The 19,410-nt window shown below is 43.5% G+C and overlaps 3 protein-coding genes and 1 long non-coding RNA gene across 4 annotated transcripts; 3 read left to right on the top strand and 1 right to left on the bottom strand.

Annotated features, from left to right (window-relative positions):
* The first annotated feature begins 4,515 nt into the window (after positions 1-4,515).
* On the top strand, positions 4,516-5,519 carry LOC6725218 (proteasome inhibitor PI31 subunit). The gene has a single exon (XM_002106204.4). The coding sequence runs from the start codon at positions 4,622-4,624 to the stop codon at positions 5,330-5,332; it is 711 nt and encodes a 236-aa protein (XP_002106240.1). The 5' UTR covers positions 4,516-4,621; the 3' UTR covers positions 5,333-5,519.
* A 174-nt stretch (positions 5,520-5,693) lies between these two features.
* LOC6725219 lies at positions 5,694-6,570 on the top strand. Its single transcript, XM_039297273.2, has 2 exons — positions 5,694-6,162; positions 6,215-6,570. Exons 1-2 carry the CDS (start codon positions 5,988-5,990, stop codon positions 6,457-6,459), a joined length of 420 nt encoding a protein of 139 aa, XP_039153207.1. The 5' UTR covers positions 5,694-5,987; the 3' UTR covers positions 6,460-6,570.
* An 8,699-nt stretch (positions 6,571-15,269) lies between these two features.
* Positions 15,270-16,029, top strand: LOC6725221. The gene has a single exon (XM_002106207.4). It carries the CDS (start codon positions 15,377-15,379, stop codon positions 15,860-15,862), a length of 486 nt encoding a protein of 161 aa, XP_002106243.3. The 5' UTR covers positions 15,270-15,376; the 3' UTR covers positions 15,863-16,029.
* A 766-nt stretch (positions 16,030-16,795) lies between these two features.
* Positions 16,796-18,304, bottom strand: LOC27207801. Its single transcript, XR_006542052.1, has 4 exons — positions 17,950-18,304; positions 17,661-17,885; positions 16,953-17,121; positions 16,796-16,889 (listed from the first exon to the last, which is right to left on the bottom strand). It is a non-coding gene; the product is annotated as an uncharacterized LOC27207801 (long non-coding RNA).
* Positions 18,305-19,410: the final 1,106 nt, after the last annotated feature.

The following is a 19,410-nucleotide window of genomic DNA, read 5'->3' on the forward strand; positions in this document are numbered from 1 at the left end:
TTTTGGTTTTTCATCATCTTAATCCTTCTCTACTTTTCGATGAGACCCTATACCATTATTTCTCACCCATCGAATCCGATGTCAGAGGATTGTAGCCCCTACACAGCATTCACTTTCCTTTTCTGTCGATTTCCATTTTTTATTTCGTTTCCCTTTTTGCGCTTTGAGTTTTCCGGTTTTTTTTAATTTTTCCTCTGCTTTTGCTTTTTTTTTTGGTTATTTTTGAGTGCGCGACGCGTGAAAAGCTGCTGGAGGCGTATTTTGTAAATTGAAAAACAAGAGGGCTGGGCCCACTGAGTGCTTCCTACTCAATGGCGGCTGCGGAATACCCTAACCAAGAGTATATCCCCGGAATATGCGAATAATGGAAGCGCTGGCCCACGTGTCGTATACGTAATCAAGTATACGCAACTTTTGCGATACAAATGCCAGGCAAAGGCAAGTATAAAGCAAGTGGTTAGCTCTTAAATTAAATCTTACCACATATCTTATCATATTATTTTGTACCAAACTGGCGGAAATGCCCGGCACTTCTCTAATCAAAAGTCCGTGGCCGTTGGTTTCGTTTCAACGTAAGTGGATTGTTGGCCAGAATGGTGGCTCGATGTCCGTAATTCGCTCAGACGGAGGATATCGTGTGTGTGCTCAAGTTGGGCATTCCGGTGCTCCTGGTTCTGGTCGCTGGTCACTGCTTTTCGTCCAGGCCGCAACTGGGCGTCCTCCTGACCAGCGAGGCGTCCCTTTTAGCCTTGGGTCTACGCTCCGTCGTTCTCCTTTCCGATTTTTTCGTTTTGGATTCTTTGCGCTAACAATTTTTGCGTGCGGCATGCAAAGGGCAGTCTGGAAAACTGTGGCAACTGAACTGAAAATAGCTGAGCACCAGCGGGCGTGGCAGGACATGCCGCCGCCCACACGCCACAAAACTTTCTAAAATTCGAGAATACACGGCGCTTTGCGAATTTACCAGCTACAAAATTTCCGCTCTAACATGTGATGCAATTTGCTTTGAACAAATTATGCGACAAAGCAACCGATTATTTGTGTTTTATAAAAGCGGACTTTTAATTAAATAATTCAAATTTAATTAAATTAAATATTATAGCCATGCAGTACAGTTTTCATGGCTTTTTATTGGCTTCAGAAACATGGCACATAGTTTTTTCTGGTGCAGCGAGCAACGGGTTAAGTGTCTGAATACTTTGAAAATTTATTACACACACATTGCAAGCGCACTTTTATTTCATTTCGGTCGATGGACGCCTTTTTATGGCCAACTCGAGGAGCGAATTAAGTGCAGCCGGCGCAGACAGGACCTTCCTGCACACACACACACACACACACACACTTAAGCACACACACTCAGCCATTAGGCTGGAAATTAAATTTTTCATTTGAGCCAAAAAGGGCACAGCCCGACCATAAAAGGATCTGTGTGTGGAGGCTGCAAAATTTCAAATTTATATCTGTTGGGTCATGCAGCCGCCAAAACTGTGCAGTAGACTAATTTCATACTTGTTAATATTTAAGCCAAATTATCAGTAGCATGCCCATAGTGCAAACCGCTGCTCTCGCGTGCATTTATCTGTACGGCGCTCATTCCTTTGTTGTTGTTAGCTACCTACGCTAAGCTTGGGCGCAGCATTCTCGGCTGCCTGCCCACCAGTTGCCAATTCTTCGCGTTTCGGAAAAGACCAACCTTACCATTGTCGCTATCGTAAATTATCGCTATTTCGCAAAATAAAACTGTCGTAATAAAACAAACTTTCTTCGGTGTTTTATTATTCTCAACAGCTATTGAAAAAGCTCAATAGCTAAACAATATCAATTGCGGTTGCTCATTGACGCCTCCGTGGCCGTGCGTCCCCCTCGCAGGCGAGCGAGTCAAAGTTAATTGAATTTCCGCAGGTGAGGCGGTGGCTGGCGCAGGTGTGTGGGCACAGCCGCCGCTGCACGGGGCATTAATTATGCAGATGCCACACGAGCTGCAGGCGAACTTGATCCCGGCCATCGAACCCAATCAATCTGCACTGAAGACTCTGGCGCGCATATTCGGGATTAGTTATGCGGCTAGGTTGACAATCTCACAAAACAATATCAATAAATAATGCCCATCCAATCAGTATATATTTTACATTATGTAGATTAGCTGCAGATAGTCGTATATACTTTTGTGGACGCTGCTGTTTTGCCTCGATAAGCCACGAATCGCTTACCGTTTTGGTTAATCACTTCTCAATCGACAGCTAAAGGCATCACTTTGGGCACACAATTATCCTAATCCTTCGGTTGGCAGTCCTGCTGGCAATCGCAGTCCCAGTCGCAATACCAATCCCAAACCCATTTCCATACGCAACTCGCATCTCCGCCAGCATTTCCATTCGCATGGCGGGACGGTCGTGGAGGAAATGTAAGTGCAAAGTGGATTCCTTGACGGCCGCCTCGGGGGTTGCAGCGCGTCATCGAGCTGCAGTCAAATAGCAGTAAGCTTCAACTGTCCTCGTCCTGCTCCGCATCCTCCCCGTCGTCGTCCTTGTCCTTTGCCGCCCCCTCCGTCCCTCCGCCCCTGTGGGTTATTTTGGCGAGGGCAATGGCAACCGGATGCGGAACCAATTTAACGACGCCATTTCCGCGTCAGCCAGGCAACTGCAGAATCTCTGCGGCGACCATTGGCATCATGGATGTGGCATGACCCTGCCCCTGCCCCTGCCCCTGCCCCTCCCCTTGCCCACCTCCCTCCTCTTCCTCTTCCTGTCTGCCACAAAAATTCCCCTTCCCATCGCCGAGTTTGTGATGTTGTTATGTTTCGCCCCCCGTCTACACGCTGCTGCTATTTTTGGTTGCCATTATTGATTTCCCAAATAAGTTTCGTGCCCGTCGCCGCAGTTTTAATAGCACAAACGGTTCATTAAAAATATAGCAAATTCAATTATGCTCACAACATGTGAAATATTTCTTAATTTCTTTTTGTAACAAATCAAAACGAACATTTTGAAATATTTATTTTGAGCAACTGAACTATAATTTTTTTATTTTACTGCTACATCTCTGTCTGCTGTGTGCATATCAATTTATATTGAATTTTATGTAAGCCGTCAACATTTTAATCAAATAATCGAATGATTGAAAATGCTGACCATAAATTAAATTACGCTCAAAGCCGAGTTCATTCTTTTGGAATTTTTCGCTGGCAACTTTTTAGTTGGTTTGCCCGTGCGAATATTAAATACGTCTCTCTTAATTTGTGAAATAGCATATTTACTGTTTTTCTTTGCAGATTCGAGGAATTTAACTTGTTTATTTTCCCAGAATAAATGTCTTACTGTGCGCATACGCAGGTCAAACTGAATTAAAACTGAAGCCCCGTGGGGCTTTCAATTTTCTGTCCTATTTATTTTGAAAGAAAAACATGTCTATTTTAATTTACACAGTATATAAAGCTATCTTTTATGGGAACAAGCTCTACTCCAAATGGAAAACTGAATTAAATTGAATTGAAAACACAGTTATTCTTAAAACCAGCTGATAAAATATAATTTGTGTGGCTTTTAAAGTTGACACACAACTGCATAAGTATTTTTTCAAATATCCCTTAATGCTAAAGTAAATTCCGAAAAACAATCTAGCTGAACTGAGACGTTCCGTTCGCCAGTAATAAATAACTTGCTTAACGCATTTGCAGGTTGAACCGCATTAAATTTGAAACCCCATCAGGATCCCCTGCCATTTCCGGTCGACCCGGCAGCAACGCCGTCTATTTCCGGTTGTGGATGCGATGCGCATTTATTACTCGCTTTCGCCCGATATCAGCTACCGACTTGACTTGGCCGCAATCGTTTAAGCCGTTTGAGCCAGCCGCAAGCAAACCGAGAGCAATCCCCCAAATTGCCGCCAAAGAACACTGGCATATATACACAGATATTTTGATAGGGATGTACGTATATACCCTTATATATATATATACATATATTTATATGGAGTGGGAAGGGAGGTACCATAACAAAGGACCTTGGCAAGCTGCTGGCATCCAATTGAATCCGGCATCAATTCAGACGACCCGGCGATGACATCCCAAACAAAAGGGGCGGCGGAAAGTGGAAAAGCGGAAAAGCAGAAATGAAATGAATTATGTTAAGCATGCAAATTTGAATAAAAACAAACAAAAAAGTGACAAGGCAAAAAGAAACTGCAAACAGGGTAAAAAAGAAAATATTAACTGAAAAATGAATGTAGAGGGAACTTAACTGGCAAGGACATGGACATGAACACAGACTCCTGTCCTGCAAAAATCAACTGCCAATTGCAATTTGCCAGGCGGTGCGAATAAAACATTTTAACAACATTTACCACAGACACCGAGAATCGCACGAAATAATGTGAAATGCGCATTTATATTAATGTACAAAAAAAAACAAAAGTGTTCATAAAATGTTATACATTTAATATAAAATAAATACACCTTTTTTATTACTTTTAAACCTTTAGTTTGGCGAACTAAATTGTTATGAAAATGAAATGAAGAATCTAGTGTCCTTTTAAATTCACAAAAGGTTCTATCTGAATTTTTCAAAATTGTTGTTTCCCAAAACTCGATCTTCGCAAAGATGTCCGCAATTTGAACACCATGGAATCGCCAGCCTGCACTTCACTGTCGACTCTCAGCGAGCTGTCGCTCCAATCTCTGGGAATTGGAGTAGCTGGAAAAGGCCAAGCTAAGTTGAAAAGAGAAACGGAAATCGATGCACACGACTGGCAGTGGCTGCTCCACTCGATCCAGCCGAGTATTCGCAAAAAGTCCGATCTGTTGATAGCTGTCACCCACTTTCTGATCACCAAGGAGTACAGCCTGCGTTGCGCCTTCAATTATCCAGCATCCGGCGGAAGGCAGTTGGCTGGAGGATGTGGAACTGTGTGTGAGCTGCTGCCCGATCACTGGAATCGGGATGCCGACCGATACACTCTGAACTACACGGATGGTCTGGCCGGTCAGTATATGCTTATGGCCAAACTGAGTCGCAGGGATCTCGTGATCAGTCTGCAGAACTCGACCAGCAAACGGATGGCCATCGTCTGTCTGCAGCCGGAGCATCTGGTGAAATCCATCTGCAAGTCATCGATGGACAAGTGCATTCCGCGGCTGGACAAGTTCATGAAGAGACTGCGTGCCGAACTGATGGATCCGGCGGTGCGGGGCACCAAACGATTGGCCGAGGGACCGGCCTTTGGTGGGAAAATTTGGAAAAGGGAGCTACCCGTACGACATTCTGGCACTTCTAGAGTGGCCTTCAACATCGTCGAAAGCACCCATTCCCTGGAATGCAAGGATTCAGCTTAAAGATGCAGAATACACCATTCAATATAAACAAATATAAAATTATTAGCCAATCGAAATCACATTTGGCTTATCTTGGCAGTAACTTGGTCAAAGAAGGAAAGAAAGATGTTTTGTGAATTGATTAAGCAAAGCTAACCAACCATATCACTTATTATGCTTTTAGTGAATTAAAATTTTTTTTTTTTAATTTTTCACATTTTTGGTAAAGGGTATTCATTCAAATTTGCAAAAAATGGCCAAAAAATAGAATTCTTATTTGTGGATACTGTTCACTTAGGAATTAAAATGCGAGCTCAACGAGGTATGGCATTCCGTTTTCCGGCATTAATTTTTAAAGTTGTGGCCAAAAAACGAATTATTTTTTTACGGAAAATCAAAAAACGGGCTACGGTTAAATTTTTAACGATGTTAAATGTTAATGTTTTCGCCCAAAACGGACGATGATTAAATGTTAATCGATATTAGATGTTAATGTTTTCGCCTAAAATGTGGCAATCCTTTTCGCCAGCCCTCAAGGATCGAACTTTTCTAATACTGCTTGTCAAGCCAGATTGTACAGCACTGAAAACAGAGTTTTCATTATTAATAGATTGCCGAAGAAAATTCACTTTCACTTGTCAAATCAGAGAACGAGGAAGTTTCATATATTGTGAAAATGGAAAACCAGAACGAAGAGATGCAACTTAATCGCGAAACGAATGTTTTGGATCCCGAAGTGGCCCCAATGTCTCCGGAGGTACCCTTTTCCCCAGAAAACTTCCAGAAAGAAGAGATGAAACTGAATCGCGAAAAGAAAGGTTTGGATCCCGAATTGGCCTCGATGTCTCTAGGTAAGCTATTCTTTCAAAGTGAACTGATTGGTGAAGATACCCTTTTTCCCAGACCAATACTACGAGAAGTACGTCAAGAAGCCGGTCAGCAAGGGAAAGTCGTTCCGTCCTCCGCCGAACCCGTCGCTTTCGGATGCGCAGCTCCGATTCCAGCGGACGCACTACTTCGGCCCCGCCTACCGGCAGAACCTGGACAACCCTACTGTGACAGCTATGCGTGCTCGGCTAGCAGAACTGAGAAAGGGTATCCAGCAGGGCAAGGCCATGATGTTCCTAATGACACTGAGAAAGAGCTGACTCAACTGATCACCTGGTGCCGGAAATACAAAAATGAACAACAAAAAAATATAAAAATATAGAATATAAAGCTTAACTTGCGTGTGAACGACATGCATGAAGGAGCATCAAGCACATATATTGTTTTATCATCTCATCTGCATGGGTGTTGTTCCAGCCGCGTTTCGTGGACTTTCCACAGCTGGAAGCCGTAGTAACGCTGCACTTGGCTGCCATTCCGGTAGCGCCTGTTTATCTGGTACGAGGAGCCCGGCGAAAGAAAGTCGAAACGTCGCAGATCCATCGGCGATAGCCACTGCAAGCCCTCCAGCGTGGACTCGTACAGCTCGCTGCCATTGAGGGTCAGCAGGGCGAGGGGCAGACCGGAGATTCCGGAGATCTCCGGCACGGAGACGCTGCGCCAGAGCAGCAGCTTCTGGCCAAGAACCGTCCCGATCAGGGCGACAAACGTGAGCGCTTCCAGTGGCGGCATCTTCGAACTGAATACCTATCTGGGTTCTCGGCTTTGGGTTCTGGGCTAGCGGTTCTCTGATTTATGCCAAAATCACAAATTTATGCGTGCGAATGCGTGCTCAGGTGGCCGAGTTGACCTGACCTGACCTGCCCTGACCCCTCCCAAAACGCGCCTCTCTTCGTCACAGACGCGGTCAAGATATTAGCATTGCACAAGCATCACTTGTAAAAGTCAATATTTTCCAAATGCTCCGATGAGCATTTTAATCATAACGAGGCCAAAAATCATCATAAAGATAAAAGAATTACAGTTTTGAGCAGCTAATTACGAATGCTAACCATCCCTATCACTTTTTGAAGGATTTGGGGAAATTAATTTTTGTGCAAATTTTCGCATTTTTGCTAAGGGGTAACATCATCAAAATTTGCAAAAAATGGCCAAAAAATAGAATTCCCATTTTCGGACACAGTTCGATTGGAAATTTAAATACGAACTCAACGAGATATTACATTCCGTATTCAGACAATTATTTTGAAAGTTGTGGCAAAAAAACGGATTATTTTATGACGGAAAATCGAAAACAATTATTTTGGCAAAAATTAAACAACTTTAGATGACCATTTTTATCATAACTTGACTAAAACTGATCATAAAGCTGAAAGAATAACAGTTTTGAGCATCTACTTACAAGGGCTAACCATCCCTATCACTTTTTGACCGATATAGGAAAACTAATTTTTGGGCCAATTTTCGCATTTTCGGTAAGGGGTTACATCATCAAAATTTGCAAAAAATGGCCAAAAAATGGATTTCCCTGATTTAAATGCCAATCGATGAGGCATTGAAATACGAACTCGCCGAGGTGTGACTCTGAATATTTGGATCGATACTTGCATTGTTATGGCCGTTATACCCGCTGTTAAATGTTCCCATATGCACATTGCTCATACGCAATGTTGCATTTGGAAATGCAATTAAACGAGCATGGTGATTTTTTTATTTTGAGCTATATTCACTATTATTTTCGTGCACCTATTGCATCGCTTTGGGATCAGAGAATTGGTCAGTCGATATCCCCATGCAGTTCATGATTGCGGTTGCTCGTTTTCGGTTGGATTTTTCGGTTCTGCTGTCATTCTCGTCCTGCCACGAATGGTTGTCATTATTATGGTTGCTCCTCCGCGCTTTGTTCGCATTTATTATTTATTGTGTTAATAATGCAGTCGCGTTGAAAATTTCATAATGTCCGGCGATGTCATTGAGTCAGCAGTCAGCAACGGTCTCCCCATATTTTTTACATTTGTTGTGTTTTCATTTTTGTTGCATATCTGCGGATGTATTATTGGATGTTGACACTTTTGTTGTTGATGCAGCTGTGGTTGCGGCAAAGTTGACGTTGATGTGGACGCCCATGGCCGGTTTGGTTCGGTTCGCTTTGGCTGGCTGAAACCAGAGGTACCGCAAAAAAAAACAATGCCAAAACCACCTCCGTTTTATGCAGTGAAATTAAAACCACTGCATAATGGAATATGAATATCAAATTCAGACTCAGTGGCTGGCAAAGTGTTTCCCCTCCATTTGGAGACCTAAACGATAGATGCTGTAATGGGAATGCCATTCGGTATAAGCTCGTTGATATTAGGGTGGACCCGATGTTGTGGCATGTGTGGCAGAGGTCATTATTTAAATAAATCATTTGTTGGGTTTATAACAATTTAACCAAAAATGTGCGTGTTGTTCGCCTTGTTTTCAATACGTGTATTAACAGTTAAGTGCTGTAATTTATTTCAACCATTCCACCCTGCGCTCCATGCCATTGTGCGTCTGTGTGAGTGTTGCAGCATCATCATAAAATTCAATTAAAGCGAAACGCACACAATCAAACAAAAGATCAAATTAAATGCCGGCTAGCAATTTACTTCGTTGATGTAAGGGGGCGGGGCAGCTAACCCACAGCAAAGCGCACATGTGTTTGGTTGTTCTGTATTTTCGATGTGTGTGTTTGTGCACAGCGAGAAATTTCGAACAACTCAGCTTTGATAGCTGAAAATCCATAGCGTTGTAACTCCAAGATACATTTCAAACACGTTGCGCTGCCCATTCAATTTCTTTCAGTGTGCCCCCTTCTACGTGTCTGTATGTATGCGTGTGGCATAGACAACGGCACGCATTGCGGTTTAACGCGCTTTTCATTACTTGGCGGGGATGAAGACGGCTGAATGGCTGCCAAAGGAACATCAAAGGCGGTGGCCGCACAGACGTGGAAGGACATGGCAGCTGAACAGGAACAAGGACAAGTTGCTGCGGTATTTTTACGACCATTTCAGTTTCGAAACGGCAATCGAAAAGCTTGTACAACCACACACAAGGCTAAATGGGCGAAAGGGGGCTGTGCACCGAATATCATATAAAAGTCATTGGGACTTAGTTAAGCCAGCGATATTAACAAATGCCAAGGATGAGGCTGCCAAGAAAGGCAAAGCAAAAAAGAAATGGGCACAGGGAGGATAATAAACCAAGTCGGCCACAAAAGCCATTGAGCGACACTAAAATCCACATGTCACAGTGGACATTAGCGGCAGACCGGAAAACCTTCCGCCAACATGAAGCTGCAGAAGAATAATCAACCTAAATATATATTAAGATTATATGTACGTACCAATTAATTCATGATTATTCCAAACTAACCTGACTTTCCACTATAGTTGCATGCATAGAGCAGAATTCAAATGGCATGCAATCAATTTCGATTTTGGCAAAGAGCTCTGCATGCCTTTAATCAATAAGTTGGCCACCAAATGCAATCCATCCATCAGCGCCAATCAGCCGGCCAGCGGCTGACCACAATCCAGTGGTCCAGTGGACAGTGACCATTATATGGCCATCTCGCGACCAGCTAACCGAGGTGATAGCGCCAATGACATGGATTTTCACTTTATAGACCACCAGGATATGGATCCAACGATGCTTAACCCTCCAAAGACCCGATGGCGCCATCCTGCGTGCAGGCAATTACAAACTTTTGGGCGCTGCATTTAATTAGCTACGGCAGCAATCGCGGCCATCAGGCATCAGCGTTTGTTATAGTCGCTCGACAATGTACCAAACTAATAGCTGACCGCTCCGGGCGACCTATCAAGGGGGGAGGGGGAGGGGGACTCCAGCAGGAGGAGGAGGGGTGGCCAAGGGTAATGGGGCACGGGCCCAACGAGCCGCTTAATTGAATGCCCCTGGCGCAAAGTGAAAAAAAGCCCAGCAAAAGCAGACTAAAAAACAAGCAAACTGTATCTAGTTTTCAACAACGACTTTTAAATGAGCTTTAATTTAAATTAATGTTTATTCTTTATTCAAGATTTTTGTGCCTTTTAAACAAGCTCGATGTACAAATACTTTGTAAAATAATTCTGTAGCTTAAAGTTGTGTTTAAATTGATTGGGTTTGCGTATAGAACGCAGTATGCCCCATTTGGAAATGGCAAAACACGTAGAGCGAACCGAAGAAAAGCAAAAATTATACATTGTATTTATTATCGGCTGTGGTGGTAGAGAGGGGGGGCGGAAGGGGAAGGAGGGGATAAGCCGGTGGAAGGATGTTGTTGTCCCAGGCATTTTGGCTTCGACTTTGGCTTTTGCCCGCCGGCTGTTTGTTAATGGCAAAGCTCAAGCGAATTTTCATGTTGGCTTAGACAAAACGGCCCAGCTGCAGCGCCGCCACAGAAATTGGCCTTTTTATTGTGTAACTCACCATAGCGGCCAGGACGAAGGACCTCCGCGTTTCCCCAGCTCCCGAATTTCAAAAGCGGCGACCACAAGCCGCCGCGCAGAACAGCACCTTCTGCTTCCAATTCGCCAGCTTTTACACGTGTAAAAAATGTTGGTAAATCCAAAAAAGCAGAAATAAGGTTAAAAAAAATAGGGATTCAATGGCCAAAAGAGCGCATAACTTGGCCAAAAAGAGTTAACCAGCTGTCAAATAAGGTTGCGTTCATTACTGAATTTTTCTCTGTGTATTACTCCTCTATTTTCCACTCATTTATTTGCTGGAACAAAGCAGCGGCATTATGAAATGCCGGCGGCGGTTGTTGGCCATTTTGGTAACTGGTAACTGCTGAAAGGACTAACAAAGGACGACTGCAAAAGGCTGCGAAAGGGAAAGAATTAAACATAAATGTGCATCGTGTTTTGCAATTTTTCCTTTAGCGGAATTTCCCCATGGAGATCGAAAATATGTCTACTGATATTGGCAAATATATATTTTTTCATAGAATTCATACGACTTTGTTGCACAAAGCTTAACCATCAAGGAGACTCAAGCATCATTATAAAATGCCAAAAACGCAATTTATTAACCTGAGCACATGTTCGTTTGTACAAACAGAAAACATATATAGTTTTTCCAGCTATTACCACAAAATATACAGTACGGCTTATGGCTTCAAAACATAAGCCAGACGTTTGGTTTTGCTTTTAAATTTCCACTTAACGCCTTTGTCCCCGGTGTTTTGGTACAAAATTACCAGTTCAAAGTGTTTCCATTAAAGGGAATTATAAACAGCCCACTGCCAGTTGGCCAATGGGAACCCATACCTTTTCGCCCAACACAGATTCAAAATTGCTTTGAGTCTCTATTTTTACCTTGAAAATATGCATCGTCACTCGCCCATCATTCTTCTTTTGAGCAGAATGTAATCTCGTTAAAAGCTCCTCAAATAACAGCCAGTGTTCTCCAAAAAATGTTCCCGCTGGCATTTGCCGACTTTTGATTTGAGCCTGACACATACATACATATGGGAAGTGTGCGACACGGGGTACAGTCACCACACCACACCTACTCTACTTTTCAATAACATTTTGACAGTTGATCCCCCTGGCTGGAAGATGGATTTTCACTTATATGTCGGGCAAGTGTCGCTCTTCGAAATCATTTTGGCCAAATGATGATGCAACATCCTTGATAAGCTGGCTAAAAATGAATAATGTATCAGAAATCAGTGCACTGCTTGCCGTGCACTGCTTGCGTGTCCTGCGGGCCACCACCAATATGCGCGCTGCAATGGACACATATATCGCCATTCGGATAGACGCACATATCAACCCAGCCAATGCGTCGTCAAACAACATTGTCACTATCTATCCAGCAAGCAGCTACACTCGAAAAAAAAACACACTAACATCATGCACAAATCAAGCGATTCATAATATGAAGATTAAAAAAAATAGAGGCACATTTTAAAGCTTTTTTTAATAATATAGTATAGTATAATCAAATGAAATGAATTCGATGTTCCGATTTTTCGCAGTGTCCTCGCACACCAACACATTCTTGGAGCTGTGAGAATTTCGGGTCGCATTTTAATGGTGGCTTAATTAAGCGTTGCATTTTGCATGCGGTTGCCCAAAAATGGCAGCGAAACAGCGCGAAAACTTTCAGCGACGACACGGTCACTGCAGCTGAAACCGCACTCCATGGCTTTTCCAACCACCCAACCACCCACCCTTTTCCACCCACGCTTTTCCACCCGCATTTTCCGGCCCTTGGCTGTCACTAATCAAGCTGCGCTGCCTGTCAATTACAAGGTCCGCGGAGACAAGGACGAACCGACAGGAGCTACCCGCTGGAGGTGCGTGTCCTGATAATGATGGATGGATTGATAAATGGACGGATGGATCCCTCCCGGATCGCAAGGATCACATTACGAGGCCGTCAGCGGGATTTCCCGCTTGGATTAGCATAAACATCATCAGGTTCGCTCCGTGTGTTCTCACTCAATTTGTATTTAAATGCATGCCAGTGCTATTAATCTTATTTTTCATCAAATATTTAAGTCCTCATAAACTGGAATGTATAATTTGCATTTAACCGTATTGCCACTAAAAATTCCTATAAAAAATTTGCTTGCAACCTTATAAGTGGGCCCATAAATATTTACATTATTAATGGCATGCTTTTAAGCCACTTCAATAAATAAAATCAATTTCATTCGGCCCACAATTCTTCTTGACCTATTGATTACTGAAATCGTTTGTACAAAGAAAAGTTCTCCCCTTGAGTTATGAAAACGCAATTGAATTGCGGCTGGAAAATCGGATTTATCCGCCACTCTCGATGGCCTGGCATCTGTGTCAAGAGTTTGGCAAACAAATGGTGGATTATGTGCCGCGGCGCAATGTTTAATCAAGTTCACAAAAATTACATTTGATTATTTTTTTTTCCCATTTTTTTCTTTTTTTGCGCCCAGCAAATTGCATAATAAATGCGGAATGGCGGGGGTGCGGGAAGAACAAGAGCGCAAAGGCAGAAAAAATAAAAATTTCAATTATTGAAATGCAAATGGAATACAAATATTTGCATAAACACAAGCGAAGCGCACACACCAAAAAAAAAAAAGAGAGAGAGACACCCCGCCTGGCCACGCCCACTTTTCCAGGGGGCTTCACCTCTGATATGGCCACACTGCATATATACATTTTTTTCAAGCTCAAATCTTCTCGAACTCTACACTCTACGCAGCGGAAATGTGGAGAAATCACAAATTAAATGAATGCGGAGATATGGAAAATGTGCGTGCCGTGTGAAAATGGCAAATCTGGCCCATTCATAATACGCAATTAGAATGCCAGGCACACGCGAAAATTAAGCGAATCCTATACGACTACCAGATACCTCGTAATATGCGGCACAAGTGTTTGGGATTACAATTTAAATGGACTTATTAAAATTTAAATTGAAATGGGTATCCAAAATGCTTCACACACTTTTGCAGTCCGCCGTTTTCGCTGGCAGGAAAAACAAAGGCGAGGGATTTACAAGCGGGGTGGCTAAACTGCCCCAGGGGTCGGGGTCAAAGGTTGCCCACCCGGTGGTGGCTCCACTTGTTGCATGCCCCATTGGCTCAGCTGCATGCAAATGTTAATTAAGCGAGCGTGCCTCTCAAAAATTCCGCCATATTCCCGCCACTTCGGCGGAAAATTAATGTACTCCAGGACTCCGGGACTCCGGGACTCCGGGACTCTAGGACTCCGAAACTGCGGGCGAAAAGGACGAGACGAAATGGGGATTATGGGGCGAAATTCAAATTGGAAAATATTTGTTGCAGCTCCTTCCCGGCTGCTACCCGCTGCTCCCGGCTGCATTCCAATTGGAGGGCAAATAATGGTCAAAAAGGGGGAAAATAAGCGCCATGACGGACAGGTGATGCTTGGAGCAGGCCAAATGGGTGGATGGGGGTCTGGTCCAATCAATATGGAAAGCACTTGCAGAGCATGATTCATATTCAACACGCGCCGAGTTGCCGCTGAAGCATTAAGAGGTTCAAATGAAATGGAACGAAACAAAATGAACGGGAATAATAAAGGATACACTCGAAGAAAACGATGCTGTTCTGGTTACTAAGTGAACTAGCCAAAGGACTACCTACCATTTAATCCCAGCCAACTTTCAAATTGAAAACCTATAAACACTTGAAGAATTGGTATATATGCACGTATGTATGTTGCACGATTTTTCTCGCTGTGCATTGGTGGCAGCTTTGAAAGGAAATTAAGTACACATTGTTTTGGATGATGATTGTTCGATGGCAAGCAGTGGGAAATGAGGGGGCGGCCATTTCATTTTCCATTCGGTTTCCGGAAATTACGACTGACTGGTCAGGAGCACAAGGACGAGGTCCTGGAACAGGACGAGCACGAGAACCAGAACCAGGACAAGCCAATGCAATCAGCGCCATGCAAAAATCTATTGGAAATTTATAGCAATCAGTTGAGAGCAGCGAGTGGGGGGCTTTTTCTCGCTGGAGTCATTTAATATTGTGAGTAAGTTTGTGCGTATTCCAAATGCGAATAAATGAACAATAAATTGTGAGCTAGCAGCGGCAGATTGTCCCGGTTTCCTTGTACTCCAGTGACTACTGCCCTTCGCTCCCTCGCCCGTCGCTGCTTGTTTTTGCCACTTGAGAAAGCATCTTCATGTCGTCGCCAGAGCCGCAGCACTTTATTGTCTTCCTAATGCCTTCGATTGGAGCGTCGAATGGAGAATTCCTGGGCACCGCAGTACGGGATCGGGTGTAGGGGGCTTGGTTACGCCTCCGATTGGCGGCAGATTTCTTGGAGAGCTTGGGCATCGAAATATATATTTATATTCGAGGGAGCTATACTGCTTATCTGGGAAATAACTAAATTGGGTTATGGGTTGAAATTTCTAGATGGGAAATCTGAAATTTCTATGTTGTTAAACCCGTTACTCGTCGAGTAAAAGGATATCCATTCTAGATTCGTTGAAAAGTATGTAAAAGAAGTAAGCGTTGCCGACCATGGACCATGTAAAGTATATAGTTGGGGAACTCGACTATAGCATTCTCTCTAGTTAGCTTTTTGAAATGTGTCCACAGCATAGTTTTTACAGATATACAGATAATACTCTGAAATTTCAAAATTAAAAACTTTTTTAAAGTAATTTAGTGTGATTATGACCAACTTGAAATGCGTTTTCTTAGCTGGATTACTCCACGTGATCAAGTTCCTGGCGTTTGATTCCAAAAGTCCCAATGCTCCGGCACCGAAGCTACCCTCGCTAATCGTGGGTCTTGCTGCGATGGATCTTATATGGGACATTAACCTCGTTCCACGGCTACTTCAAAATAGTCCGGCAGTGATCAGGCGGTTGTACGATGTGATAGTGTCATACCTGCTTTTGGGACTTTTCATGGGGTTTTGGAAGTCAGTGGATAATATATGTGTCATCCTATTGAGGATCTTAATAATCGGCACTGGCCACGTATCGGAGTCCAACTATGAAAACTACGAGAGCCACTGGGTGGGCACTGTTACTGTGCCGTTGTCCCTCCTGATCCTTGCATTTGCCGGCGAAGCCACTGGCCATTTCCCCGTGTTACGCCGTGAAGAGGTGATGATTCAGCTGCTCTGGAAGGGGTACTTGAGGTACATAAGTTAATCGCCATTTGACGAAGAAGCTGCGCCGCATCGTGCCGATTCTGAGGGAGCACAGGGATCGGGAACGCCGACAGCATAGGCAATAAATTGAAACTTGTGATAGACACGCGAATTCAATTGGATTCGCTTATTTTATACAATAAACAAGAAATAGAAAAGAAAAAATAACGACTATATTTGATTTGCTTTCTACATATATATACATATATATATAGCATATATGTATGTATTGCAATTTGGTAACGCGTCTAGAATGGTAAGTTCGAGTTTCTTGTATAGGTAAATAATACTTAAGATTTAAACAATATTTCATTCATTATACCGATTCAGCATTGAAATCCTACTAAGAATTTGATTGTTTATATTTTTAAAATTTGCAATAATACACATGTGGATGACCCCGATTAGTTGACTATCATTACCTAGTTAGACTTCTCCATTGATTTCAGACTCACAGCAACAGTTGTATAAGTCTTTCAATCTCTGCGTTGCCAGCTTTCCCCATTTTCATTCTTTTTGGCCAGGCTTAATGCCCTTGTGACTGTGGCCTCTTTGGCAAATTTGCTTATTCGACGGCTACAGCCTGCTGAAAATGCAGCCTGCTGCACAGCCACGTTTGGCATTTTTAGCGCTAAATAATGAAGGACCCCGGGACCCGTAAAGCCGTAATCCCGCCAACCCGGAGACATGGAGACCCGTGGAGACGTAGAGCCGTAGACCACAGCAGCTCATAAAGCCGCAAAGTGCCGCTGGTGCCGCTGTCCCTGTCAACCGTGCACTTGCAATTGCCATTGCAGATGCAACGGCAGCACTTGGAGCACGGCCTTCTACACTGCACAAAAAATGGTACTTAGAAACACATCCATCATTCTCACGACGGATATTTAGTTAGTAAATTGCTTAAAACATTGAGCTTTTAATATTTCATTGAAAATGCCTTTTAGTACAGAATATTTCGTTGATTCTGTGCCAATATTTCTCAGTGTACTTGCAGCGTGGGTGGGGCAGACTTTCGTGAATTTCCACAACTGCAAAATGAGGCACAGGCAGATGCAAACGCACGAGGGTGTGGTGCACATACACATACATACATGTTTCATAAATAATCTCCATTTGCGATGCAACATGCAATGTTGGCTTTACCTCCCGATTTTCCACTGCCTCGGCTTTCATTGCATCTCATTCGCATTCAGTCGGTGCCTTCGGGCCAACGGGCTACTAACTCCGATTCTCTCAGTGCACTGCGAGAAACAATGTTAGCTAGAAAGGAAAATTGTTTTGAAATGATTAATTTTCAAGCCATGGGCTGAATGAACACACTCCGTTCAGTTTGCGTTACATTCTCTTCATTATCTATGTGGTTTGCTTAACTCCATAATTTTGTTCAGTGCATAGGTCCTCTTCCTGGAGCTGTCGCTTCCACTTCTGCAGTTACTGTGGCCGAGCTGTCATTGTTTATGTACGTGAATTGCAAATCTCTCCTACGGACAGACGGACGGACGGACACAGAGTGTCCGGACATATCGGTGCCCATTCGTGCCGCAAAGATGAACGAAAATGGATGCCAGCAGTTTCGGGGGATTTCAGATTTCAGATTGCAGTCCAGTTGTTTCGATGCATTTGTGCGATGTCCATATCTGCAATCATTTCCCCTTCACACAGCCACCTCGATTTTTCCACCCACTGGCCAAAATTGGCTTTGCAGTGGGCCGTGCGATTTGCTTAGGCAAAGTTTACCGCATTGTCGCCATTTGCTGTTTGCCGATTTCGCACCACCCACTGACCCACCCAGGACTTACCCACTATCCGTAGTCCTTGGAGTTGCTTTCTTGGGCCTCGGCTTATTACGATTATTATGTCTTTTATGGTTGCGGTCTTGTAGCCTCCGGATTCTCGGTCACGCACACACATTAAGTGGGAAGTCCTTTCCCAGGCGAAAGGTTTCTAGTACAGTGCGCGACGTACATATAGTACGTAGGGCAGACCATAAAATATACGTAAGAAAATAAAATGTAACTTGAATCCTGCAAGGTGATAAGTTATGATGTCACAGAACTAGAATACTTTTGTATCCATTTACCAGCGTACCATAGACATGGAAGCCACTGTACACATGGCATCCTACTGGTTGCTGGGGATTCGGTCTAGCTTGTGTGTGGCAGCCGCACCATCATCATCACCGTCGCCATCATCAACCACACGATCATCGCCATCAGCATCGGTTGTGATATGCTAGGCGACAGGTTCGCTTTCCCCGAACCGATGGCTGCAATTTCCCCAAGTTTTCCAGGCGAAACCAACCGACGCATGGCGTGCTGCGTTGAGTGGCGCCAGCAGATTGGAAAATCATTGCAATAACTTCCACTTGTTTATCATCTGAACTTTGCATGTTGCTGGCTTGCCGACGACTATTTTCGGTTCCATTTGAGGTTCAAGTTGCGGCATCGAGTTGAGAACGAAGTCATATTGCAAGTACTTTAAGGTCCTCAAGTTTGTACTTCAATTACATTCATTCGTACATACCAAGTATGAGTTTAGTTCACTGAAAGTCAAAGAGAACTAAGTACCATAATGCCATACACACTTCGCTGGTAATTCAAATTAGGCCAAGCGAGCTCCACTAACCGATGCGGAAATCCAATTGAATTTCTATTGATTCCCCAATGGATTAATTCGAGCGTTGATTGTGCTTTCCATATATTTGCGCTTTAGTTGCGCTACAGTGCGGCCTGGCTATGTGCGAATATGTACACACAGCCGGCAGACATACTCGCATGATATTGATTTATCGCTGTCTGGCGCACAGATTTATTTGGCCAGAAACAATTAGCCGGCCCAAAATGGCAAATGCACACTGGCTGCGAAGGGAAAGTGGGAAAGCTGTGAAAGCTGTGAAAATTCAACTTGATGATGCATAAAAAAACAATTTTACGCAAATTGTTTGTCCAGCAGCAGGAGATGTGCGATGTGTGGTCGTGTTCGGACAGACAATTGACCACTCAGCACATCGTTAGGATGTGCCAGGATATAAGGCAACGCAAGGAGCGGCGGCTGCTGAATCCCAATCCGCATCCGAAGAATCAGCAGCAACAGCTGCAGCTGCCATTTGGTTTTTGCTCGCCTTGCTGCTCGCATCTGGATATTTATGAAATACTCCATCTTCAACTGCGTGTTCGTCTTTCGCATTTCGCATTTTGAGTGTTGTGTGCAAAATGACATGTCGAGAAAGCTGCGCAAAACATGGTGGTACAAAAATATTCTGTGATATTAATATAAAAATTATGTGAAAATTAAAAAAAGATTTTTCCAATAAATATTGATCATACGACCCGTTGACTCCGCTACTTGAATTCAGTATGTGCTAACTAGCAAACAGCAATTCTCCTCATATGTTCACTGATTTCTCTCAGTGTGCCAATAAAGTTAAAAGACAAAGGACAAGGCAAACACTAAACAACTGGAAGGGGTGGCAAGCAAAGGAAGCGAAAGGACTCAGAGCGGCCATGTCCTTGTCGAGGGTCGTTGAGTAAAGTGTATTCGAGTGTGGAA

The sequence above is a fragment of the Drosophila simulans genome, chromosome X (genome assembly GCF_016746395.2).
Source record: "Drosophila simulans strain w501 chromosome X, Prin_Dsim_3.1, whole genome shotgun sequence".
In the NCBI taxonomy this organism is placed as follows: Eukaryota; Metazoa; Arthropoda; class Insecta; order Diptera; family Drosophilidae; genus Drosophila; species Drosophila simulans.

Bases quoted from the DNA above. Each gene is read 5' to 3' on its own strand.
- LOC6725218 (XM_002106204.4), top strand. From the start codon at position 4,622: ATGGAATCGCCAGCCTGCACTTCACTGTCGACTCTCAGCGAGCTGTCG.
- LOC6725219 (XM_039297273.2), top strand. From the start codon at position 5,988: ATGGAAAACCAGAACGAAGAGATGCAACTTAATCGCGAAACGAATGTT. The intron at 6,163-6,214 runs GTAAGCTATTCT...CCTTTTTCCCAG, and splicing joins ATTGGCCTCGATGTCTCTAG to ACCAATACTACGAGAAGTAC.
- LOC6725221 (XM_002106207.4), top strand. From the start codon at position 15,377: ATGACCAACTTGAAATGCGTTTTCTTAGCTGGATTACTCCACGTGATC.